This window comes from Arvicola amphibius, chromosome 11 (genome assembly GCF_903992535.2).
Source record: "Arvicola amphibius chromosome 11, mArvAmp1.2, whole genome shotgun sequence".
NCBI lineage: Eukaryota > Metazoa > Chordata > Mammalia > Rodentia > Cricetidae > Arvicola > Arvicola amphibius.
The window spans coordinates 73935444-73961370 of NC_052057.2; the positions used below are offsets into that span (position 1 = coordinate 73935444).

Below are 25927 nucleotides of genomic sequence, written 5' to 3' on the forward strand. Positions count from 1 at the left end.
TAGTCTGTTTAATACTGTAAACAATTTTTTTAATTAATTAGCTCTTGTTTTGTTTTTGATACAAAATGTCATGTAGCTCGGGCTGACCTTAAGCTCCTGATCCTTCTGCCTCTCCCTCATATGTACTCATTCTTAAAGCAGCCACACTGGCTAAAAGAATTTATTAAGGAATAGTCTTGAATTTTAACAAGTTGCTAAAGAGGTCCTCTGCCAATCAGTCTGCCATGTAAAAGTATAAAATGAAATATTTGATAATGTTATTGATATTATGGAGTTTTATGAGTAATGTATGGTCTGAGCCCTACTTTGGATTATTATCTATTTTGCAAGAATTTCTTTTATAACAAAAACAGCAAAGTGTAAAGTTCCTCAGGCTGTAATTCCTAGCTAATTTTGATGGGTATAGTTTTAATGTAAGGAAGAGAGTCACTTCAGTCTCATATCTTGTTCCTAACATGCATTAGGTGTTGCAGGCTGGTGGGAACTTGCTGTGGTACTGAACATACATCATACTTATCTTACATATCATCATAACATGTTTTTCGAAAACCTACTACATATGCTAGGCCTGAGGAACACAGCAGCATATGAACTAGGCTCTGTACCAGTCGTTAGGTAATGTTTAAAGATACTGACCATTTTCAATTTTCACACTTCTAGAAATAGAGACTTCTGAGTTGAAGGGTGCAGACATATTACTAGGCAGAATAACACACGGTTTTGTCTGCTCCCCATTTCTTCCATCAAGGCCATACCTCCTAATCCCTAACAAGGGCCTTTCCCTAATGACCAAGCATTCAAACAGATGAGCTATAGAAGCCTTTCCTAATCAGACCCCTGCAGAGTCCATGTACAGTCTTCAGCAGCTGAGTGGATGGGAGTGGAACAGAAAAATAAATAACCTTAACATCAGAGCCTTTGGAGTTTTTATTTTCTGGATGATGTATCCTAAAGGAACCTGTTGTTTTGCAACTTAAATTGCTTTATATTCAATATACATTAACAACCAGTATTAACTTAACTTTTTTAGTAGCTTTGTAAACTTTTAAAGCTTTCTTAAGACAGTTTTGCTGCTTCTCATCACAGCTTTCCTAACTGTGTTCTGCTACTCAGGGGCTTGACAGTCATGTTTGAGATAATGAAGACCTATGGCCACACTTACGAGAAGCACTGGTGGCAGGACTTGTTTAGAATTGTTTTCAGAATCTTTGATAATATGAAATTGCCAGAGCAACAGACAGAGGTAAGAGAACACAACATTTTCACTCAGTACATGTTAGTGTTTGAAATTAAACACACTGAACATAAAGAATTCCTAGAATATGGTGTCTTCAGTACATGAGAAATACTATTTTCTTTGATTAGCAAGGACACCATTTGGAAATAGGACTGAATTAGTGATTTACTTTTTATTTTCATTGCTTTTGTTAACTGTCAGCTTCTCTTCCATATTTTGTTATAGACATAAGAAAGAAACACCAGTACCTTTTTTTAATATTAGATGCTGAATTCTTGTTCAGTAAAGAATACAAAGTAAAGTTAACTGTAGTTATTTCTATTTATTTTACTATATACCACTTAGATATGTATTTCAGATTCTGTGGCCAGAGAGTCTCATTTTTCCTCTCTGTCCTATATAGCAATATGACATGGAGACTTGTGTAATTATCTTTAATGTGATTTAGGAGAGGCGATTTGAGACAGGGTCTAGTGGTTGATGGATAGCATGACCTTCTTTTCATAATCCCCTTTCCCCCCAGAAAGCCGAATGGATGACAACAACTTGCAACCATGCCCTTTATGCAATCTGTGATGTGTTCACCCAGTATTTAGAAGTTCTTAGTGATGTACTTTTGGATGATATTTTTGCCCAGCTCTACTGGTGTGTGCAACAAGGTAGGTCTGTACCAGCTATGTAAACACCTAGTGTGACATATGACACCTCAGATATGTAAATGAATTCTCTTTTCTCTTCTAGACAATGAGCAGTTAGCACGCTCTGGTACAAACTGCTTAGAAAATGTGGTTATTCTGAATGGTGAAAAGTTTACTCTAGAAATCTGGGATAAAACGTGTAACTGCACCCTGGATATCTTCAAAACTACAATACCACATGCGTAAGATTTTATACAGGTCTACTCTGTATTTATATATTGACTGGGTTTAAAAGTGAGTAATTACTAAACTGTAAAAACTACATGAAGTAAGTTCTTTGTAAACAAAAATCTTCCATGTTTTTCCAAAGTGTGGATCATAATGTTATGATTCTTCTGGTTTTTGAACATATCACACACCAGGTGATAGTTTGAGTTAACGAGGGCCTTCCTTAACATGTCTTTCAGTTACAGTAAATTTATTAATCTACAGAAAATCTGTTTGTAAACACTAAATTGTTATCTTTCTGTGAGGAATGAATTATGAGTAGTTTTTAATCAATAAAGAAACAGATACATTAGCACCTGGATTATTCATAGGATAGATTGGAATTCTTGTCCAGCACAGCCCTGGAGTTTTCTGATTTGTATATAGCTTTACTTGCTGTCTGAAATGTTTAAGTCTATAGATAGACTCTTCCTAGAAACATTAAATACACCCAGTGCTGATATAAAGTCATATGAAAATTATCAGCTATTCCACATTTTAATCTTTGTATCCTGTTTTGTAACATGAATTAAATCTCGTTTATGTTCTTATAATAGCCTTATAAATAGTAAAATTATAAATAGAAAGTAAAACAAATCACTAACTAGAAAAGTGGTCTATACTGAAAGATGCACAATGATTTCTTTGACCCACTTCCAATTATTCAATATACTTTCCCACTTACCTGGAGCAGGTGAGATAGTATGAATCCTTGTTTTGCAGCGCTCCCTACTTGCTCCACCCCCATAAGCTCTTTATATAAATCTCCTGGCTATGCATTATTTTTAATTGGACCTGCATGTGTTTTAATTTGTTAAGTTACACACTCTTGGTAATATATATTTTATTATATATAATAATTTTATATTATATATAAAAATTATATATAATATATATAAAACTTTCTTAATAGAAAAGATCGATTTCCAACTTCTCTTTATTGCAGCAGAACCATTTTTTGGCATCTGTCTGCCTGGATTCTAGAGCCTTTGATTCTTAAACATATTTCTTCTGCAAGTTCCTAATTCATAAGTGGCAAGTTAATTTATCTTTGGGACCTTATTGACCTAATTTTTCTATCTTTTAAAAATAGGATTTTAAGAGTTTTATGAATTTTAATTTTGTTTTAAGTTTTAATTCTATGAGTTTTTTGTTGTTGTTGTTGTTGTTGTTGTTTTGAAAAGTGTCAGACTTTTAAAACAAGTTTGCAAGCCAGGTGGTCGTGGCACACACCTTTAATTCCAGCACTTGGGAGGCAGAGGGAGGCGGATCTCTGTGAGTTCAAGGCCAGCCTGGTCTACAAGAGTTAGTTCCAGGACAGGCTCCAAAGCTACAGAGAAACCTTGTCTTCAAAACAACAAAAACAAACCAAAAAGAAAAAAAAAAGAAAGGAAAAAAACAAGCTTGCTTTAGGGTGATATTTAAGACATTAGTATTTAGAAGAAATACGTCTGAAATCCATGGCACTTTAGAAAGTATATTTTTCTATGAAACTATTATCCTTATAACTATATTGAGTGCTGCTGAATTAATTTCCAAAAGTACATCTTTGAAAATTTTTACTGAATAGATCTCAGAAAATTGCTTTTATCAGTAGTTAGACTGTAATTTTCTTTCCCCTTTTTTAATGCCCATTTAAAATATGTTGCATGTGGCATAACTCTTTACTGTGGCCCAGTGACTGGTTTTGTTTTGGTATCTTAAAGGCTCCTGACGTGGCGTCCTACTTCAGGAGAGGCTGCTCCCCCCTCTCCATCACCCATGAGTGAAAAACAATTGGTAAGTAAAGCTTATTTGATTTTGTCTATGGCAAGTAATTTAACTGTAGCCAAACTCTACGTGTCGGTGTCCTAATGTTCCCATTGCTGTCACAGAATGCCCAGTCCTAGGCAGTCTAGAGATACCCGAGGCCAGCTTCTCAGTGTGGAGGGCGGCTGCACAGGGAGCAGCGTGTATCTACGGGAGGCTGCCCTCTCCCTCCACACTGGCCCCTTAACCTTTTATTATAAGACATCACCCTGTCCATAGGGCACTGCCCTCTTGTCAGATGAACTCTTACTGCTATAGAGGGTTAAGTTTGAGCATGAATTTTGTTTCTGATTCCACACATGCACTAGAGAGTGGCATATAGGAATGTCTGGATACAAATATCTGAACTCTGGCAGTGAGACCAGCTCTTCTTAAAAGACAGTGTACGTTTCTTATGTGAAATTCTCAGATTAAAATTCCTCATGATAAATTTTATGTATAAGAGTTTTATACTTTGTAAGTACCATGAAGGGGATACTTAAAATTACTGTTTATTTAGGGCATAGAGTAAAATAATTTCAAGGGTTATGAATGCAGAAGCCAGATTATATAGAAATTTTTTACACTAAAAATATTAAATCTTGTTTTACCTTTTTACTTTGATATAATTTCATCAGTTATACAAACAGTGAAACAATTCCAATGTGCCCTTCAGCCCATATATTAGATTCCTACATAGTTGTACAAGAAACACTTGACCAGCATTAAATGACTGGAATATAGAGGATGTGTCTTAGCCTGCTCATATGTACGCTCCCCTCTACCTTTGCCCTGTTGTGCTGCTTCTGTCATTGGCTCACTCCCTCACATGCTCTCTCCACATGGTTTATCCAGTCCTTTTAGGGGAATTTGCAAATATGGTGTTCTTTAACCACTATGAGATTCACATCTTTTTTTGAAGATACCAAAAGGATAACTCAGATCACCACAATCAAAACATTCATGTTGGAAGTATTTTTATCCAATATGTAGGCTTCATTCTGATTCTACCTTTTCCATTTTACCAAAAACAGCAAGAAAAAAAAATCAAACTAGGTCACACTGTTCATGTTGGTTTTCTAGCCCTTGAAAACTTTAAAAAGATTTATGTGTGTTATGTAGATTTGCCTACATGAAATTTTATGCTCCACAAGTATGTAGGGCCCTATGGAGGCCAGAAGCGCTGCAGGTCCCCTAGAACTTAAGTTACACATGGAGTCAAACCCAGGGCCTCTGCAAAAACTGTCAACAGTCCCTAGCCCTTGAATTTTAAACCTCAGAGAGCATAGTAGCAAGATAGTGCCGACTGACCTGTTTGCTTCCCATAGCTTTTAAATTTCTCAACTAATTGTTAATAGGAAAAACATAGATTACATACTAGAGTAGTATTCTGTTTCTTGTGGTATCTGCCACAGAGATTCATAATTGCTCCATAATTGATGTGTTGGTTTGATCCGTTAGACACCCCATCACTTGTTGAATATCCTGTGCATGCCAGGAATGAGTTTACTCTCTGCTGTGGGGACTCTTCTGTCACACAGGGTAGCATATGCAATATAGGGTCTGTACTATTGTGTATGTCACTTACTCTCTGTATAAAGTGAGACTTGCTGTGAAGATTTAAGTCAGGCATCTCACCACAACTCAGGCTTGGGTACCTAAGTCCCACTCAACCCTGGCTCACCTTCTGATCTTGAAGCTGCTGTTGCTGCTGCCACCATTCTGCTCCCCATCAGCTCTATTCTCAGTCTGTGTTTCTCTTTTCCCTAACTACTTAGAACTGGCCAAGGTTGTCAGAAGTTCCCACTGCCACTCCTAGCTGAAGTAATGCTTGCTGTGCACTTAAAATAGTATTTTAAAAGTAACCTGTCACTATAAAAATAGATGTGATAGAAGTATATGTACAAGAAAGAATTCAGAGCTTAAAATACAAGTTTTTATTCTACCTCCCTACTAATTGATCAGCATGCTTCCATTTGTTTCTTAGACATTTTCAAATAGTTACTATTATATATACACTTAAAAGACTTTTAAATGTAAATACTAGTTAGCGTATCTAGGCAATATTTTCACAATTACATGAAGATTTTTTCTTACCCTAATATTCAAAAATTTCTAAAATAATTTTTCAACCATTTGTGTTGTAACCCAGTTTTAAGTATTACTGTAAGTATTCCTATGTGTTTTTATTTTAAATTGTTTTTTGAAGTCAATATGGTCAAATAAATACTCTGCTAGATTTAAAATAATGGCTCTTTGATGTAGAGTGCTAGAGAGACTCAGTGTTTGAGAGAGGGAACTGCTGCTGCAGAGGGCCTGAGCTGTTCCTCAGCACCACATGGAGCTTATGCCATCTGTAACTCCAGCTCCAGGGGTCTCTGGGCATCTGCACAAATGAACACATACACATAATTGAAAATAAATCTTTAAAAATGTTCTCATACTTAATCCTCCTATAGTAAATGTATATATAGTTGTATTTGATCAAGAACTGGAAATGACAGATCATAAACTATGTTTTCATTTGACATGAAGCCAGTTAAAATCTGCTTGCTCAGCACTGTTTCTAGGAACACAAGCCTTCCACAACCCAGGTGAGGCCATACTCTAGAGAACAGCACAGTGCTCATCCTGAAGTCAACTCCTCCTTTCTCAGTGTGTTTCCTTGAGAACAGAAGACGCTTCACTAGCTGCTCCACTGTAACCCGTGTGAGCCGGGTTAGATATGGAGAATATGTGTGCATCCTGCTGGCTAGTTCTGCGTGCATTGTAACATCAACTTAGCATAGCACATGGATGGTATCAGGCCTGAACTCAGAGAAGGTCAGAAAGGGAGCCATTTTTTTTCTTTTGCTGTCCTGCAACTCGCTCAAAGTCACAGAGATCTGCCCGCCTCTGCTTCCCTAGGGCTGGGATCAAAGGCTTATGCCACCACCACCTGGCCTGGGCTTAGGGTTTTTAAGTTTCACTTTCTGCAGTCCAGGCTGGCCTCAGATTTGCAGCTTTCCCATATGAACCCTCAGCTGTTGTCCTAAAGATATTCAGCTTTTACCTGTATCTAGATAATTTAAATGCAGAATGATTTTTTTCATGGATAACATCTAAATTTTATAATTTTTTTAAAAAAATAGTATAATATGAATAACAGAAAGTATGTTCCTCCTTGCATTGTGCTTAACAATAAATTTATCTTACTAGGATACAATATCGCAGAAATCTATAGATATACATGATTCTGTTCAACCAAGATCTTCTGATAACAGACAACAGGCACCACTGATTTCTGTTTCTACTATGAATGAAGAAGTTAGCAAAGTGAAACCTACAGCAAGTGAGTTATTTATCTAAATAAAAATAAACTATACTTTATATAGGTAAGAGTCATTTTTTTGATACACTTTTTTTTGGGGGGGGGGTTCAAGGCAGGGTTTCTCTGTGTATCTCTGACCGTCCTGGAACTCACTCTGTAGACCAGGCTGACCTTGAACTCAGAGAGATCCTCTTGCCTCTGCTTTTGAGTGCTAGGATTAACAACATGTGCCACCATCGCCTGGTTGTTGCTCTTATTAATCAGCATATTCCATAATTAGGTTTGAGATAACTTTTTACTGTTTCTACCCCAGTGTGGACATCTCTGAGAGCTATTCTCTGTCAAGAATTTCATTAACATCTGCAGTGTCAACTTTGGCTAATGTTTGCCTTGGGCGCATGGGTCTTCTCTATTCCTCTATATTCAGACCCCATTTTCTGTGTGTAAAGGTGGGAAACCCCATGTCTTCCTCTACCTGTCTGCTGGGCACTTAGTAAAGGATCCCAGTGCAGGAGCTCCCAGCTAGGGCCCTACTTCTGCACTGCTGCCCACCCTGTCTCCGTGGACCACTTTCAGAGTTGTCCATCACCTTTGCCCCAAAATGAGTTTTTGACATCAGTTCAGTTTTGTTTGCTGCAAGCAAATAACACATAGGAAAGACTACACCTCTTTAGAAAAGAAGGTGGCTTTAAATGCTTTATAACACTGGAGTCTGTGTGACCAACTAGATGGCTCAACAAGTAAAGTCACTTGCCACCAGGCCTGATGCCCTGAGTTTGATCCATGGGAACTCTATGGTAGAAGGAAAGAGCTGAGTCCTAAAAGTTGCCCTCTGGTCTCCACCTGCCAACACACACATGTATGTACATGCACAGTAAACAGAAAATAAATGAAATGAAATTTTAATTGAGACTATACTCACTGAACAGTGACTATTTGCAAATAAACAGCTGAGTTTCATTTCATACATTCAGAATGTTGTCAGACGCCACCCATGACTAGTTACAAAGCCTTTTCATCACTACGGAAAGAAAATCCCATAGTCAATGAGGAGCCACTCCTTATTCTCCTTTTCTCTATCTCCTGGTAACCACCGTTCTGCTTTCTGTGTCTGTGTCTCGGCTCTTCTGTGGGTTTTACATGGATGAAATCATACAGTATGTGATCTTGAGATTCGTCATAGTATGAATCAGTAACTTACTCCTTTCTATTACTGAGTTAACAATCCTCTGTTATCCATAATTATCCATAATCCACTTGGATTATGAATAGCGCTAGTGGGAGTATTTGTGTCCAAGCAGTCTGAACACCTGTTGTCGGGTCTTATGTAAACGAAAGTAGAATTACTGGGTTGTATGCTAATTCTTTTACCATCTACAGAACCATGAAGCTGTTCATGGTAGTAGCACCATTTAAATTCCTCTTGAGAGTCACAGTGCAGCCCATCTGCCAAACTCTTACTGAGGATATCTAGGTACCACTCAGAGCTCTCCCAACATCCTGATGAAATCTCTTTTCCTTAAACACCTGCCTACTGTTCAGCCCCTTCTGGGGTCCAAGTACTCCCGAAAGACTGGTCTGGGATGTTTCGGCTAATAAAATAAAGGGGTGAGAATGCACAGTGCTGGCTATCACTGTAGCAAGGGGGACCGTGGGCCTAGTGGGGCTCTTTGTTTTTAACTTATCTTCAACCTAGCACTCGGGAGGCAGAGGCAGGCGGATCTCCGTGAGTTCGAGACCAGCCTGGTGTACAAGAGCTAGTTCCAGGACAGGCTCTAAAGCTGCAGAGAAACCCTGTCTCGAAAAACCAAAAAAAAAAAAAAAACAAACAAACAAAAAAAAAGAACCGAATACTATATAGAACAACATTTCTAGAAAAATATTTGAATAGGGAACTCTCAAATGTCTCACTAAGTGCAAAAATTGGTACCAGAGAAGGAATTTTACAGTAAATGCTTTTTATATTAGAAAGAAACTACGGGATTATAAATCGGCAACTGCTGGAACTCTTGCCCCAAGATTGATTAATAAGTAATTCCTCTTGGCATCTGTTGCCCATTAGAACAGGAACCAGATGTGGCCTTGCTGTCTGACTCTTCCCTGCCCTGCCCAGCCCACATTAGTGCTGCCCAGTGCTCACAGCAACTAGTGGCTGAGTCCTCTCTCTCAGCTCCTCCATCTGCACCTGCCTAGCTGCATGGTAACTGAAAAGCTGTGCTGTCCTTTGATGCCATCCTAGCAGGCTGGCAGACTGAAGAGTGAAGTTTGTCTTTGCTGTGGAGTAGAAGGCTGTGTGGGAACACTTCTGAAACTGGTTTTAGTGGCAGTGTCCTTAACCTACATGTTTATAATTTTTTTACTGGTGTATCAATTGAAAATAAATATTAGTTTAATCTATAAACACACGTGGACCAAGATAAGCCTGTCGGACAGCTAAACTACAATATCCCATGGTTTGATGAGAATCCTGGCTATCCCACATTCTGTTTTGTGTTAATCTGGGTCCTGCGGTTTCCTTATACAGGTTTTCAGATTTTCAAAGAATAGACTTGGACATCAGGAAAAGCTACTTATTTCAATAATAACCTGAATTGAAAGTAATCAATTTGAACAAGTACACTGTTCAAATCATGTAAGATATTTCCACTTCTTAAAGTAACTACTTTCTTAAACATTTCATTGATACAAAGTTAACTTTAGCAAGTGGTATCTATGAACAAAGGCAGGATATCTTCTTCAGTGTGAGCTATGCAAATGACCTTCGTACACAGTAATGTTTCCTTAGCGTTGTAATGTCATAGAATTTATAAAGGATTCAAAATAATGTTTTGTTTGCATGTGCGTTGGGGGGTTTCCTCACAGAATTCCCAGAACAAAAATTGTTTGCTGCCCTGTTGATTAAATGTGTTGTGCAGCTGGAGCTCATCCAGACCATCGACAACATCGTCTTCTTCCCAGCCACAAGTAAGAAGGAGGACGCGGAGAACTTAGCTGCAGCCCAGGTGAGAGCCTGTGAGAGGAGGGAGGCGGCTGCAGGCTCTGGCCTCACAACATTCGGGCTAGAGATGTCATTTGGAAGACCTTCATGTAGTTGTCATTCCGAGCCTTGAGCTCCTGTCATGAGGTATAAGAATGGCCATGGCAGAGAGGGAGGGTCAGGGAGTGAGCTTGGGGCCTCATTCACCACAGCTGTCAAGGCAGTCAGTGGAGATGCCATGGAAACCAGTGAGGCCCAAGAGGAAGAAGCAAGGGAAGGTCAAAGTCAAAACAAATGTTTTAAGAAGGATTAACGAAGTGCTCTAGATGGGTCACATGACTCTAATAGTTCATAGGTGTTCATAAGCTTGACATTGAACTCAGTTTAACACTGAGGACAAGAGCCTAGTTGTAGTGGGTGTAGAGGAGGAGATGGAGACTATATATCGTTAGCTCTGTTAAGAAGTTTCGTTGTACAGAGGTCTGAAGAAATGGAGTAATAGTGCAGGAGCATGACGGGTCATGAAAGGGTTTGCCTTGCTCTGTCTCCCAGGTTGGTGGTATGTCAATATGCTTATTGATAGGCACTTCCCACCAGAGACAAAACCAGGGTGGAAGGGGGAACAGGTACTATCCAGTATTTCCGAGTGACTGGTGTCGAGAGTGGAGCCATCTGGAGTTACACTAAATAGTACACTTGTGGTGGAGGCTACCGAGGCAAAGGATGCAGTTAGGAAAGGTGTGTGCATTTGCGGGAGGAGGAGTTTGTTGAGAAGAAAAAAATCCCACACCATGTGAGGCTGGGAAGAGTGCTTTTTAGACACAGGGTGTGTGAGCACTTGAGCTGGCCATCGAGAAACATGGAGAAAAGCTGGTCTGGGCCTGTTGCCCATAGTCCTACCACCTCTATGGATGCAATCACAGAGGAGGTAATTTGCCATCAGATTACTAGAAAAAGAACGGGGATCCTGCAAGAGAGTAATTAAAATCATTATTCAGAGATGCAAAACTGCTTGAGGAGAGAAAGGGCTTTGAGCTAGAGGTGGCATGGGAGGACCAAAGCCTGGTGTCAGGGTTCCAGAAAGGTCTGAGACAATGGGAAGGGTGCTGGTACCAGACCCTTAAAAGAAGGCACATGTTTTCTACTTTGTTAAGATAGATTTGCTCACGCCTTGGATAGGACATGGAAGCCATAGAGATGGCTCAAAGGTTAAGAGCACTTGCTGCTCTTGGCAGAAGACTTGGTTTGAGTCCCAGCACTCCCCTCAGGCAGTACCAGGTGATCCAGTACTCTCAACTCTGGCCTGTGTGGGCGGGCACCTACGTACATGTAGTGCACATACAGATGAACAGGCATACACATAGATACACGGATATTAAAGAGAAAAGGGCTAGGGGAGAGCGTTGTTTTAAGTTTACTAAAACTAGTTTAAGTGTGTATTGTGGTATTTTGTTTTCCAAAGAGAGATGCGGTAGACTTCGATGTTCGCGTTGATACTCAAGACCAAGGAATGTACCGTTTTTTAACATCACAACAGCTTTTTAAGCTACTGGACTGCTTATTAGAGTCGCATAGATTTGCAAAAGCATTTAATTCCAACAATGAACAGAGGACTGCTCTGTGGAAAGCAGGTAGGCCATCCATGTCTCATAGTGTCACTGAGAACACACTGGCATGTGGTTGCTGAATGAATGCTAAAAAGGTCTAGTGATAAGAATATATAATTTAGCACCCAGGCCGTGTCAGCTGGAAGCCAAATAATCACCTGAGTGTGTTCATTCCCCCACTCAGTCCCCTCAGTAGCTGGCTGATTTGTTTTCCTCAGATCATGTAGACTGCTTTCGTATTGCAAGTTGGCATAATTACAAACTCCTCCTTTGAGAGAAGAACTTAAGTCCAGGTTCCACATGGATTCTACCATCCCTATTAGAATGACTTTGTTTTCCTCGGAACCAAAAGGAATGATGTACATGAGGAACATTTGTTTTAGGAAATTTAGCAGATTTGAATAAAAAAATAAGCTTTGTATAAATTACAGTGGCATTTCTACATTCAAGAAATATTTGTACCCATTCATAGGAGAAGGTCCTTAGAACATAGCCAGAAAAATAAAGAAGGGGCTGTTTCTGCATCCAGTAGAATGCTGGCTGCTGTGTAGTCCCTGGCTTTTTCAGCTAACATGGCTTTATCCTCTTCCCTTTACACCCCAGTCAGAGAACAGATGCTGACATCTGACTAGGACATTCCTGTGAAGGGCACTGCTTCTCCTCTGCCCTTCCGTGTTTCTGGCTTGCAACAGCCCCTCCCTCCATAGCCTCTGATATGGAGCCTGCCTGCCGTGGGCAGAGCTCTGCACCTGCTGTTTTGCCTGCAGGGCTCCAGGTGTAGTTCTTTTGGAGCGTTTGCTTTCCCAAATGTTTTATAACTAAGGTTCAGAGCAGTGGTTCTCAGCCTTCCTGAAGCTGCCACCCCCCCCCCCCCACACACACACACAAAATTATTTTCGTTGCTACTTCCTAACTAGTTTTGCTGCTGCTATGAATCATGTTGTAAATATGCGGCCCCAGAGGGTGGCACCCACAGGTTGAGAAATGCTGGGCTGTAGGGTCTGCTTTATAGGCAGCCAGTGCTGTCTCCCCACAGGATGTTGGACCTTTCTGTAAGGTGCCTTCCCCGTCTAACTCCAGAAACTTCCCCTCTGCAGGCTTCAAAGGCAAGTCCAAGCCCAATCTTCTAAAACAGGAGACAAGCAGCCTGGCCTGTGGGCTGCGCATTCTCTTCCGGATGTACATGGACGAGAGCCGAGTCAGTGCCTGGGAAGAGGTCCAGCAGAGGCTTCTAAAGTAAGGCTCGTGGATGGTAGCTGTGTGGACTAGAAAAGGGACAGTAGCGGCAGCAGATGGCTGAACCTTTAGAATTCAGATGAGTATGAAAATTAGCATTCAGCCCCTCTCCCCTGCAAACCTGGCGTCTCTCCTGTGTCACAGGCTGCCTGTGGATTCTTGTGTGTGCTTCCTGGTGTCTGGACCACAGCAGCACCCAAGCAGGTCAAGTCTAACATACAGGAAGGACAAAGGGGAAATCTTATCACTCAGAAACTTGATCTTGACTCCTTCCAGTGCCTAAGATAGGTCTTTCTTATAAAGCAGTCGTGAAAAGTGACAGGTTGCCTTATCTGCCTGCATTTTTTATTAAAAACCTATTTGGAGATTTGTTGTTTTTTCTAGGTTTCTTTGTGTATCTTTGGCTGTCCTGGTATTCTGTAGACCAGGCTGGCCTCAGACTCAAAAAGATCTGCCTACCTCTCCCTCCCAAGTGGTGAGATTAAAGGTGTTTGCCACCACTGCCCAGTTGGAATTTTGATTAGTTGAATTTGTTTCATTCTGTTTTACTTCATGATAAGTAAATTTAGCTTGTGCTCGGACTGAAAGGCTGTTGAGTAAAGGCTGCCCATGCATCGCTCATTCCTGTCCTGAGAGCAGTGGCTCAGTATATGTCTCAGAAGTCACTGTCCAGTCTCCTATTTTATGGACAAAACTAATCAGGTGCAGAAGAGGCTGAACCTCATAGTCAGTGAAGGGAAAAGCCATGAGTTTCAGCCCAGGTCTCACCAGCAGGCCTGCACACCTGCTCAGTCACTCAGGGGCTCTAAGTGAGAGAGAAGATGGAGATGCAGGTTTCCCACAGTTCCCAGTGGGTTCTGTTACTGTTTTCTTCCTAATTTGAAAAACAAGTCTTGTTGCCAAGTTAATAAAAACAAATAGGGTCCAGCCAGTTCAGCAGTTAATATTCCCTGCCCTCTTTTGTCTCCGGAGCTCTCTGAGTGCAGACCAGTAGGTCTCAGTATATAAAACCCAGCCTTCTCTTTTGCAGCGTCTGCAGTGAAGCACTGAGTTACTTCCTCACCCTGACATCCGAGAGTCACCGGGAGGCCTGGACTAACTTACTTTTGTTGTTCCTAACTAAAGTCCTGAAGATCAGTGACAGCAGGGTGAGTATGGGGCCCCGGGCGCCCGTCCCCGCGCAAACCTAGGCTGTGCTCACTGTCACTCTGCTTTCTGATCAGCACTTCAGTTAGAGCAGACACAACTGATGCTCCTCCCGCACAATGTGATCCTGCCCTGAGCCTCTGCCTCGCCATGTCTGATTCTTGGGCCTGTGCGCAGGCTGCATCCAGCCTTTAGTGTATTTAGTAGCTCTCCAGTTAAGCAGAGTGAACAATTATGCCAGTAAAAATAAAGATAAACATTATCTCTATGTAAATGTAGATTCAATTTTCCTCCCTAGCCTGCTTACCTTTGCTCAGTATGCAGGAAAAGTATGTTAATTTATTAAATGTCAGATATGTAAATAGAAAATTTTTTTTAAGGAGTAAAGAACCAAGTGGCCTGGGTTTGCACACATTTTTGTTGTTCTTAATTCCTTTCATGCTTTCAGTTGTATAATCTATGTCCTTAATACTTGGGCAGACCCACCTCTCTACAGTCAGGGCTGCTCTAGCTTTTAAAGGCAGCTTAGCTTCTGTGGTTTGTAATACAAGCAGTACTAATGGAGACATTTATCTCCTCCCCCAGTTTAAAGCTCATGCATCATTCTACTACCCTCTCTTATGTGAAATTATGCAATTTGACTTGATTCCTGAACTTCGCGCTGTTCTTAGAAGATTTTTCCTACGAATTGGAATAGTTTTTCAGATATCACAACCACCTGAACAGGAACTTGGAATAAACAAGCAATGATGAGAACTGAGTATTTTTCTGTTGGTGTTTACATTCCTCTGCTCTACAAAAAGGACCCTGGAGCAGAGGTTTCCTACTGAAAAATTGTTTCTCTGAATTGCAGTGTCTGAGAATTAGTGGTAAAGATGCTTGCAGCTATAACTCAGTCGGAACACTCCATGCGGTCCCTTTAGTAGTCTGGTGGCTTCTCTGTCATGTTGGGCTCACGTTGAGCAGAAAGCCTGTTCAAAGAGTGTCAGCTTACCTTCATGGGTCCTTCCTTGTCCTCTGGGCAGGGTGAGCCCCACACACTTTTGGCAGGTACGGAAATGAAACTTACCCAAAGAAGTATAGATATAAAGATGGAACTTCTGCAAGAAGTACAACTCAGGAGAGCTGTATTTTGAAGGATAAAATGTTTATAATTGGGGGGAAGGGAGAAAATTATTGCTCATGGTAAAAGATATTTAGCAACTATGGTATTCTTACTCTGAAGATTTTTTGCACACTCAGGCTATCTGAGATACTGGGAATCATCATCTTTCTGTGAAAATGTACAGAGATGCAGGTCTGTAATATAAAAACCTTAAACATATTGTTCTTCCTGCACTGTCTGATTTCTTTATTTTCTTATCTACTTGCTAAATACCCATAATATTTTGTCAAATGCACTAAAACATTTGGGTTGAACTTTTGTCTTTTGCGGGGAATGGTCATTTTGAGGACTTAATATGACCTAAATCTGTTGTGGCCAGTGCTTGTCAAGATCACAACAGGAAGGGAAACCACCAAGGCAGGAGACATCCGTGCTGACAAGAACTACCTGTGACATATTCCTAGGGCTTTAAAGATGAGCCATTAAAGTAGATGACTTTTCACACAGACTGAAACTTGAATCACTGCAAAATGAATCTAGGTTGCTGTCACTTTTTCTTTTGGGTGGCGGGGCTTGATGTAGATTTTATTCTATGTACAGAATTTAATGTTGAATATATTAAAATAACAAATCTGGCATGGTTGGGGGAGGTTAGATTTACTGGAAATGTATTAATACTGTGAATTGTGCTCTGATGGTTAAAACGAAAGCTTGTCAAGCATTCCATATTAACAGTGGATGTAGAAAATTTTTTCAGATGGATAAAATGTATATGGTACAGATGTAAAGTTTTCTATGTAAAAATTCTGTACAACTTTCTGTACAATATTGATTCTCATCTGGCATATCTAATCAAGTTATAGGTCAATAAAGTTTTTGAATTATTTCATCAGTGCAGTTAAAACTGTGTAACCTACAGCCCTGTTTTCATTGATGTTTTTTAAGTCCAAACTATAAAAATGATATTTTTTTAGCTACAAAGACACTTCTTTGCAGTCTATGCATTAGGTCCTTCACCTTAGTCCTAGGAGATCCAAAAGCGTATTTACTAATCAGAGATAAAGCTATTTACTGTGAGACTGGAAAAGGTTCCCCCTGCCTTGCGGGGAGTTTGTAATGTGACATTTTGTAAAGGAGTCAGTTCCAGCTATGCGATTAGTTAATTTCAAGAAAGGAGATGTTGCAGTCTTTGCCTCCATCTCTTTAGAGCAGCCTTGTTCAAAGCAGGATAAACGGTAGAACTAAAAGCCACTTTGCTGTCTGCTGATCTAAGCCATCTCCTTACATGACTGGCAGTAACATCCTCTCTCTCCAAAGAGAACACGGTCCTTCTTACTGTCAGACACTGACAGGAGAAAACTTATTAATAGAGCAAAACTGAACATAAAAACTGCATGTAGCCCCAAACAGGAATACCAGAAATTTCTCATTTTTGGTAAACTCTTCTGTCCCTGGAAATGTCAGAGAGGCAGTGGCTGGGTTGTCTTCAGCTGTCATCATGGTATGTACTCAAGACCCTAATCCAAGTAAGGAATATTTTCAAGTAGAAATTGAACCAGTTTTGTTCTGAAGTATCATTCACTACTGATTAGCCAAGGGTCTCAGGAGTGGACAGAAGACCACTGCCCCGTCCTTTCTAGGTGGGAGCTTTTTAGGCTCTAGAAACCTCAATTCTACTTCAAGTAAAGAAACTGACATTGGTAGTTAATAAAAATAAAACTTTATTTGTATCAAGAAATAGTGAAATCAGATAAATTAATAGCTGAGTATGCTTTATCAACATTAAAAATAAAATAGAGGCAGAAGATGTAACATTTAGTCATGGCTCATGGAGGTAAGACGGTCACAGCGCCTTGACTCCTGTGGAATCTGTAGCTACAAAGGTCATGGGAATGAGTAGCATTTACATAGCAGCTGGAACAGTCAACACCTCTGGCGGGCGTGTTCCCTAAGAACTGTTTTCAATACAAGTTAGCAGTGGCGAGTGTGCTAGTGAAAATGTGCTCTGCTTCACAGCCCTGTTAGCGCTAATCTACCCCTCTTGATGACGAGCAGAATTGAATGCACATATGGTAGTTGAATCAAGAGTTCATTACCACTCATGGCAAAATTGCAAAAATAATTCTATACAATCATGTTATAAATCAATCAGGGATTTTATATACATTATATTATATATGTAACATATCATGGGAAAATACACTTTATATATAGATAGAACATAAATAATATTTAGGTAGGGCTACAAGCAAAACATTCAAGATACAGCTCCTTACACTAAAAGGCACTGCTGGGTCTAGAGAGGGTTTATTTTAAGCATGCGCAGCAGACAGGCCCTGCCAAGTGAAAGTGCCTGGCTTTCCAGGAACCCGCTGCTGCTGCTCCTCATTCAGCTGCTCTGCCATGAACCGTTTCAGAGTTTCAGAGGTGCCTGGGCGGAGCCAGGGCTCAGTTGCCACAGAGTTGGATCCATCCTCACCCAAGTGTCTCATGATGTCATCAGGGTCGACCAGTGAACTCTCATCATCTACAGGAGGCGAAAGAGACAAGTCGGGTGGCACGTGACATACACAGGGCACCTATAGTCCAGCCCCTTAGAGCTCTGCATCTCTTTACAGAATCACAGCTCCTCCCCACAACAACTATCCCTTTGGCAGTAGGAGCCCATGCATGAAGGGGGCTATGTTGGGGGTGGAAAGAAATAAACTAACTCCATGGCACTGCAGCTACAAGAACTTTGAACTGTACCAAAGGAGACTCTACCAAACATGAGACGTTGACTGTAGAAATATAGACTATCTTATTTCGTGTCTGTTACCATTAGGAAAAACAAGTGGACATGACACAAGCCTTTAATTTAGCAGAGTTTGAGGAATACTTGTCCGGCCTTATAGCACCTGATACAGGCATGTCAAAAGTCATTCGGAGGAAATTACATCTGCACTAATCTAAAATGGCCCATTTAAGAGGGGACTTGTTCATTAACCACATCTGATGTTACTTAAAGTCTATATATTTGACTTAATAAATATAAAATATGAAAAATCTGTCTTCCTACCCTGTGATGTCAATTTCTTTTTCTAAAAAAAAATGACATCTGGCCTGGGTTAGCTCAGCAAAGGGGTGTGCAATCAGTTAATGAGCAATCAGTCCACATCGTACCACAAAGCTCCTGTTTGAAAGGACAGTGTTAAAACAAATAGTTTAGACATCGAAAACCTGAAAAGAATCTTAAGCTTTTCTATCTCTTCTCAAATATATCCTTTTGAAGTATTAGTTCAAGTCTGATTCTAAAACAAAAGGCAATTTTAGGTATACATTCATTATCTTCACTATTCCATGTTTTCTCTGACATGAAATGAAAAGTACTACTCCCTCAGTTCACTGTGTCTGCGCATCTGGTGGAAGAGTGTTTACTGTCGGAACACACCGCTCCTGGACTAGAGAGGTTTAAAAAGTTGTAACAACAAAATACTGCAATGCAGTTTAACAGACCAAAGACTTCTGTAAACAGACCAGCATCCCAGGGACTGGCAGCCTGGTTTTTTTTTTGTTTATTTGTTTGTTTGTTTTTACAAAGGGTATGTATGACACAGGCTACAGAAGAGGTCTGAAGCTGCCCTGTGCTTCATGGAAGGTTTCGCCCAGAACCATTCATAGAATCAGCTTGTTGGCTTTGAATATTAACTGAAAACTATTTTTCTTTCTTCCTGATGCAGAAAGCCAAGTAAAGGTATTTTTTTTCCTTATAAATACTACAGACTTAAAATAAGATGTGTCACTTAAAACCCAAAGCTTCTGATCATTCCTTACTTCAGTGAGTAATTCTAAAGTTAGCACTTTCCCTGATGAAGCACTGGGGATGTACTTCACACACACCATTCTCCTGGAACTGCTTAGGGTCTGCTCTTACAGGGCACCTTCTAGTGTCAATAATCTGCTGCAGGGTTAACCTCCAGCCCAGGATTAGCAGGCTAGTTATGTCCTTGACCATAAAACTCAAAGGATTTCAAAATTCTCATTTCCTCCAGATGTGCACTAGCCAGTGAACATCTGCATGATACCTGTGTTAGTGGGTTTCTTCTGATGCTCATTTAGTCTTCTCATTCTGTCTTCATTTCTCGTTCTAAGCTGATCGATATTTACACTGGAGACAGATTTTAAAGAGAGACCGTCTGGTGGTATGTGAAGCCGACTACTATCCTAAAAGAGAATTTAAAAACACTCCCAACAATCAATCAACATAGTTTTACCCTGAATTAATACATACTATGAAGAGCAAAAGCACAGCATATGGATCCTGTCTCCTGTCTTTGTCAGGGCTAAGAAGCAGCATTGTGGTAACATAAATGCTGGCAAGCTGAATAAGGTTCAGGAATTATAGGGCACAAAAGGAAAACACAAACAGTAGTAGCTGAGGGTTAGTCCTCAAGATAGTGTGTCACTGCCAGGGCAGACACACAAAGCAACAGAAGAAATTAATCATGGTATTTTTCTTAATAAAGACCAAACAAAATGCAACAGGGAAAGAAAACAGTCTTTTCAGTGAACAGTGCTAGAGAAATAGTGTCTGCATGCTAAAGGAAGAATTCAGACTCTAGATCCCGTATGCAAAACTAGCTCAAGTATATCAAGTAAATCTTCATGGTTTTATAGTAAACTAATTTCTTATGTAAGACCATCAGAAATCCAAATGATAAAACTGGCAATTTGGACCTTATTAAAAGCTAAAGCATCTATGCTTCAAAACCACCAAGATGATAAAGAACAATCTTTTTAATAGAAAACATTTGCAAATCTAATATCTGAATGTATATAGAAATCCTAAGTTTCACCAGTGAAGATACCACACAATTTAAAAATGGATAAAGGGACTTCAAAGCAGATCCACAACTGGCTAGGAAGCACATGGGATAGTCTATGACATGGGCATTTTAGTTGCAAGCAAATGGAGAAATAGGAAATTCATATACTGCTGTAAGTGAAAAATGTTTGAAAATGGTGACCATGTTTTGGGAAAATCCTTCAAAATGTTGAAGTCATACAGTGATCAAATAATCCAGTAATTCTGTTAGGTACACACTCAAGAGAAATAGGTAGAGCAAAACAAAAACCCATATGAAACTTGTACATGAATGCGAAGAGCCATCTTAGTCATGCCAGCTAACATGTGACACCCCGGTAGTCATCACCTGTCGAATGAATGAGCAAACTGTAGTGTCTACATATAATAAAGAGGAAACTGGTATTATTAACACATGCTCTAAGATGGATGGCCCTTGAAGAACAAGAAATGTTTATATGAATATTTATATGAAATATGCAGGAAGACAACATGAACCAACAGTGATTAGTAGTTACCTAGGGTAAAGAAATGTGTCTACCCGATAAGGCTAGCCATGCGATTATGCTAGTTAGCAGACGGTTCTTGAGCTCCTGACTACTAGTGTATGTCCTATAAATGGGAATAAAGAGCTTAAGAAGCTGTCCAAAGTTGTCTACCCAAAGAGGAAGGATACCATCAGAAGAACATGGTTTGTTGAAGCCTCCAACGCCTTGTATTAACTACACTGTAAAGCTGTGGAAAAGAACATGGGTTTGAATCTTAGCCCTCTTACCTATTGGGAAACTCACTTGACCAAATGGAGCTGCCACCATATTATGTTATTTCGAGGCCAACAGGCTTATGATAAATGCTATTGGTTGCTGTGTGTGGCTTCACTAAAGCCCATATATAGGGAATAAGATAAAGGCTGAGGCACTAAGTTTAGCATTTATAGAAAAGGATATCTCTGCCATTTACAGAGCTACGTATTTACCGTCATGAGAGCTACAGGGTCACCACAATAACTGACAGCAGAACCAAGACTCAGACCACACCCACTTTTCAAAGCAAGTCCCTTCCCCATTTTGTTTTTTAAATTGGCCCACATAAATTGAGCCCAAGCTTTGAATCATCTGAACTGAGATGCGGGAGGGAAACAGTCATACGTACAGAATCTAGTCCCTTCAGTTTGTTCCTCCTGCGCTCCCTTGCAGAGGGCAGCTGTGTCGGTGGAGGGAAGGCCTCCTCTTCAATGGCAGGGTAGGTCTCACCATAAGCACCTAACAGGGCCACACAAAGAGATCTTGAATTTTAGAGCTAAGGCTCAAGACTCTGAGGTCTTTAAGTGCTTTATGGCGACGCTATTTGAATTTGCGGTTGGACAATCATGACTATCTCGAATTTCCATTGTCTCAAATAGCTCCCTATGCTCACTGGCAACCACTCCCCAGGCCCAGTCCAACATTCTCTTCCCTAAGACTGCACACAAGTGGAATTCTACAACACAGTCCTTTGTGTCTCACTGGGCATGTGTCTGAGGCTTGTGCACCATCTCACATTTCATTATATGGACGCATCATACTTTGCCTCTGCACTTGCCAGCTGGAGAATATTGCTACCTAGTGACACTTGAATGATACCACTTGAGGAATCTTCAGGTCCATCTCTGTGTGGACATGATTTCTTTGGGATGGAAACTAGGAATTACTGTCAGGTGTTATGGTGACTGCTCAGCATTTTGTGTGGCTACTAAACTACTCTCAAAAATGGCTGTACCAGCCTGGCACAGCAGTGCACACTCACAATCTCAATACTCAGGAGGAGGAGGATCAAAGTTTGAGGTTGTCCTGGGCCACAGTGAGTTCCAGTTCAGCCTGTGCTACAAAGAGAAATCCTATCTTAAAGGTCTAGGGGCTGGAGAGATGGCTCAAGAGGTTAAGAGCACTGACTGCTCTTCCAAAGGTCCTGAGTTCAATTCCCAACAACCACATGGTGGCTCACAACCATCTGTAATGAGATCTGGTGCCCTCTTCTGGGCTGCATGCATACACACAGACAGAATACTGTATACATAATAAATAAATAAATCTTTTTAAAAAAAGGTCTAAAATAGACACACACGGGGGGGGGGGGAATGGGGGGGGGGACACTCACCAATAAAAGCACTATCAGATTCCAGTAATGAATTTTTTAAAAAGTCGTTAGTGTCATCTCTGGGCTAAATTTAAAAAAAGAAAAAGAAAACAATAGTCACACATTAATGGCCAAATTTTTAGTCTGGAGTAGGAAAATACGTCACACTAAGAGACATCGCAGGTTTCTACTCTAACCCCCAACAAAACAACAAAGAGATGACAGGACTGCTTCCCTCCTAACAACCACATTTTAGTATCCAGACCGCCCCACCAAGACACCAGACAGCCCCACCAAGACACCAGACAGCCCCACCAAGACACCAGACAGCCCCACCAAGACACCAGACAGCCCCACCAAGACACCAGACAGCCCCACCAAGACACCAGACCGCCCCACCAAGACACCAGACCGCCCCACCAAGACACCAGACCGCCCCACCAAGACACCAGACAGCCCCACCAAGACACCAGACAGCCCCACCAAGACACCAGACAGCAGACAGCCCCACCAAGACACCAGACAGCCCCACCAAGACACCAGACAGCCCCACCAAGACACCAGACCGCCCCACCAAGACACCAGACCGCCCCACCAAGACACCAGACCGCCCCACCAAGACACCAGACAGCAGGAAGGCCTGATTTCACCCTGCTTGAGACATTTACTAACTCCTTACTGCCCTCTTGTGGTTGTCGCTGAAAAGCGTATGAAGCCGTGAATCGAAACATTAAGCATTAAGTGCTACTGAGGTTCTCCTGTCTTTTGAGCGGGTCAGAGTAGTCGCTTCCTAAATTCTTCTGTGCTAGGAACTGGGGCGGTGTTACCAGTTCTGAAAAGTGGGTAGATGACAGTCCCATGGAAAGTAGGAAAGATGCTGTCATACACACAATAGCCCTAGGCACAGCAACCTCCACAGGCGCACTACAGGCGCAGGATGACACACTGTAGGGAAAACATGAGCTTGGACCTACTATAGTGAAATACCAAGTGGGAAGTTGTACGATAAGCACTTTGTGTGTTGTTAGGCACCTACAACTTCCATGTGGTCTGGGCACTTTGATCCAACATGCTACCAATGAATCCACTTGCTCCTGCTGACAATTGTTTTGTACACTTGACTCTTCCATATATTGAACTAATATCTCCTCTGACTCCCACTGAACTCCTCCTGTGAGTCTGCTCTCCACAAGAGGCGTCTCATCACCCACACTGTGGATGGCCCATCTGTTCCCCGCTCACCCTTGCTCCAGCCTCCTCTGCTCAAGTAGTCTTCCTCCAGGGACTGCCCTGTTTTCCAGTTACTTCCCCCATAGCTGTTGTGCTATAAACTGAAAGTCCAGCCGGGCCAACCCTCTCCAGCGCCCGTACCCTGCTCTCGCCTTCCCAACAGCACCACAGCAATGTGTCCCCTCCTCTCCGAACAGAAGGCAAGCCTCCAGGGAAAAGGGATTTTTTTTTTTTAATACTCTCCAAGACTCCTGTACCCTGAACACACTCAACAGTTTCTGGCCCACGGAGCAAAGATACTTGTTAATGCAGCCTTCATATAATGTCACTTCAGGTAAGAGTAAGGTACCACTCTTGTTTATCTTCTGCACTGCCAAATCCACTTCTGCTGCTAACAACTCTGCAACCAGTGTGGCCGGGCTCGACAACAAAGAACTTGTCAGTTCCATGTGTTATCTCCTTTACCCTACAGTCTCCCTTGCACACATTCTTATTTAATAGACACTATACAGAATATATATGCCAAACCTATCTAGACCTTGCAAACATGGAGTCTGTACTGATCCTCACAATAAGCACTGGGAAACTGAGGCATAAAAATTAAACAATCTGCCCACCTCCCTCAAATGACACAGCTAACAACACCAGCTCAAGCCACGTGGGTGTTATTCTTCCCATTATAGTCAATTTTCTCTACACATCTTAACCACGGATCTTTGGACATTGCACTTGCAACTTAAGTTTTAAATATAAAGAATAATATGGACATGTTCAAAATCTAGAATACTCATTTAACATAGGCCCCAAAATCTAACCTGAAAATGTGAATTGATGCTTACCATCCTGTGCCCCTGTCCTTTCCCATTGTAGACGGTGTCTAGACCAGCTGTAGTCAACAGAATAACAGGCAGACATTTAGAGATGCTTAACAAATGAAATACATTTCAGATCTCCTATTACTAACTTCTACTGAAAAGTATTTTTACCTCACATACCACAACAATCTTAGAAATGATGCTACTTGCTCATTAAATCTTGTATCTATACTGGTAAATGAATCTTTGTGAACTTTGATATCTAAGAAAAAATTAACATAGGATTTCTTCTTTAACTCTCTGTCTTGCTCCTATAGTCTCTGCACAAAGCCATGGCTTAAGCAGGGGTTGGAGTAAGCTAAACTGCGGGCAGCCAGCCCTAGGCCAGTAGCGCAGCCATCTGCAGCCATCTCCCACATGGAGTGGCGGCTGCAGTGACGGCCACATCCTTCCATCTTCCTGACTTAGGCAGATGGACACTCGCAGTAAGAAATACCTGTACCTATCTGGAACCGTGTTAGTCTTGCTGTGCCTACAATAGGAAGATCCCACAAAATCAGACTTTTGACACTTAAAATTCTTTACCATGAGGAGGGATGATGTCTCTTATACAGTGATTGTCCAAGTCTTGATCTATGAGCTCAGCCTAAGGTGTCAGATCACTTACTCCTTCCTGTAACACCTCCCGAGGTCGGGGACCTTCCTCAGATTCTGCAAGCCATATCAGCCCACCAAGAAGAGGTCTCAAGTTTCCAAAAACTAACAAGATCAAGCCTAGCCTAGTCTTAACGACTTGTTTTCTTTGGCCACTCTCAAGGGCCTGCAGGCTGGCAAAAAAAGTGGGATACAGGTAAAGTCACAATGTCCACGTGTGCTCAGGAAGGCCCAGGGATGCTGAGACAACACCACCCTACCTCTGGGCGCACTGACCCTGTGCACCTGCGAGCTCCACATGGCTGTAGGCTTAGATCCCTTTCCAGTGCTCACATCTGGCCTCTGACTTACACATCATCAGCCCCTTGAGGGCGGCAGCCTACCTCGCTGCCGACCTCATCCTGTCAGTGTCCTAATATCATTGGACTAGATTTAGAGAACTGAATAATTATACAAAAACAAACACTCAAACCTGATACTCCACAGATTTTTGTCTGTCTTTGTTTTTCTTTTTTGGGTTTTTTGTTTTGTTTTGGTTTGGTTTTTGTTTTTCGAGACGGTTTCTCTGTAGCTTTGGAGCCTGTCCTGGAACTAGCTCTTTTTTTTTTTTTTTTTTTTTTTTTTTTTTGGTTTTTCGAGACAGGGTTTCCCTATAGTTTCTAGAGCCTGTCCTGGAGCTAGCTCTTATAGACAAGGCTGGCCTCGAACTCACAGAGATTCACCTGCCTCTGCCTCCCGAGTACTGGAAATAAAGGCGTGCACCACCACCGCCCAGCTGTTTTTGTTTTTCAAGACAGGGTTTCTCTGTGCAGCCTGGCTTTCCTAGCTAGAATCAGCTCTGTAGACCAGGTTGGCCTGTAACTCAGAGATCCATCTGCCTGCCTCTGCCTCTTGGGTGCCTGGGTTAAAGTGCATACATACCACACTGTGAACAGCTGCATACCACACTGTGAACAGCT

The 25927-nt window shown here is 41.3% G+C and overlaps 2 protein-coding genes across 6 annotated transcripts in view; one reads left to right on the forward strand and one right to left on the reverse strand.

Moving 5' to 3' along the window:
* Arfgef1 (ADP ribosylation factor guanine nucleotide exchange factor 1) overlaps positions 1-16198 on the forward strand; it is a 94139-nt gene extending 77941 nt beyond the window's left edge. The window contains exons 30-39 of the mRNA XM_038347303.2: positions 1114-1243; positions 1761-1896; positions 1979-2117; positions 3849-3921; positions 7129-7261; positions 10103-10242; positions 11680-11848; positions 12922-13060; positions 14091-14208; positions 14792-16198. Of these exons, the coding sequence (XP_038203231.1) occupies positions 1114-1243; positions 1761-1896; positions 1979-2117; positions 3849-3921; positions 7129-7261; positions 10103-10242; positions 11680-11848; positions 12922-13060; positions 14091-14208; positions 14792-14956 (1342 nt within the window). The 3' untranslated portion in view covers positions 14957-16198. The remainder of the gene's footprint in view (positions 1-1113; positions 1244-1760; positions 1897-1978; positions 2118-3848; positions 3922-7128; positions 7262-10102; positions 10243-11679; positions 11849-12921; positions 13061-14090; positions 14209-14791) is intronic.
* Positions 16199-17008: 810 nt separating this feature from the next.
* Cspp1 (centrosome and spindle pole associated protein 1) overlaps positions 17009-25927 on the reverse strand; it is a 102841-nt gene continuing 93922 nt past the window's right edge. For 4 of the 5 annotated variants that reach the window (XM_038347305.1, XM_038347306.1, XM_038347304.1 and 1 more), the window contains 5 exons: positions 24339-24385; positions 22291-22354; positions 21307-21416; positions 19376-19514; positions 17009-17838 (listed from right to left, as the gene is read on the reverse strand). In XM_038347305.1, the coding sequence (XP_038203233.1) occupies positions 17624-17838; positions 19376-19514; positions 21307-21416; positions 22291-22354; positions 24339-24385 (575 nt within the window). In that variant the 3' untranslated portion in view covers positions 17009-17623. Of the gene's footprint in view, positions 17839-18369; positions 18484-19375; positions 19515-21306; positions 21417-22290; positions 22355-24338; positions 24386-25927 lie in introns of all 5 variants that reach the window. The other variant, XR_005287368.1, reaches the window with a different exon arrangement.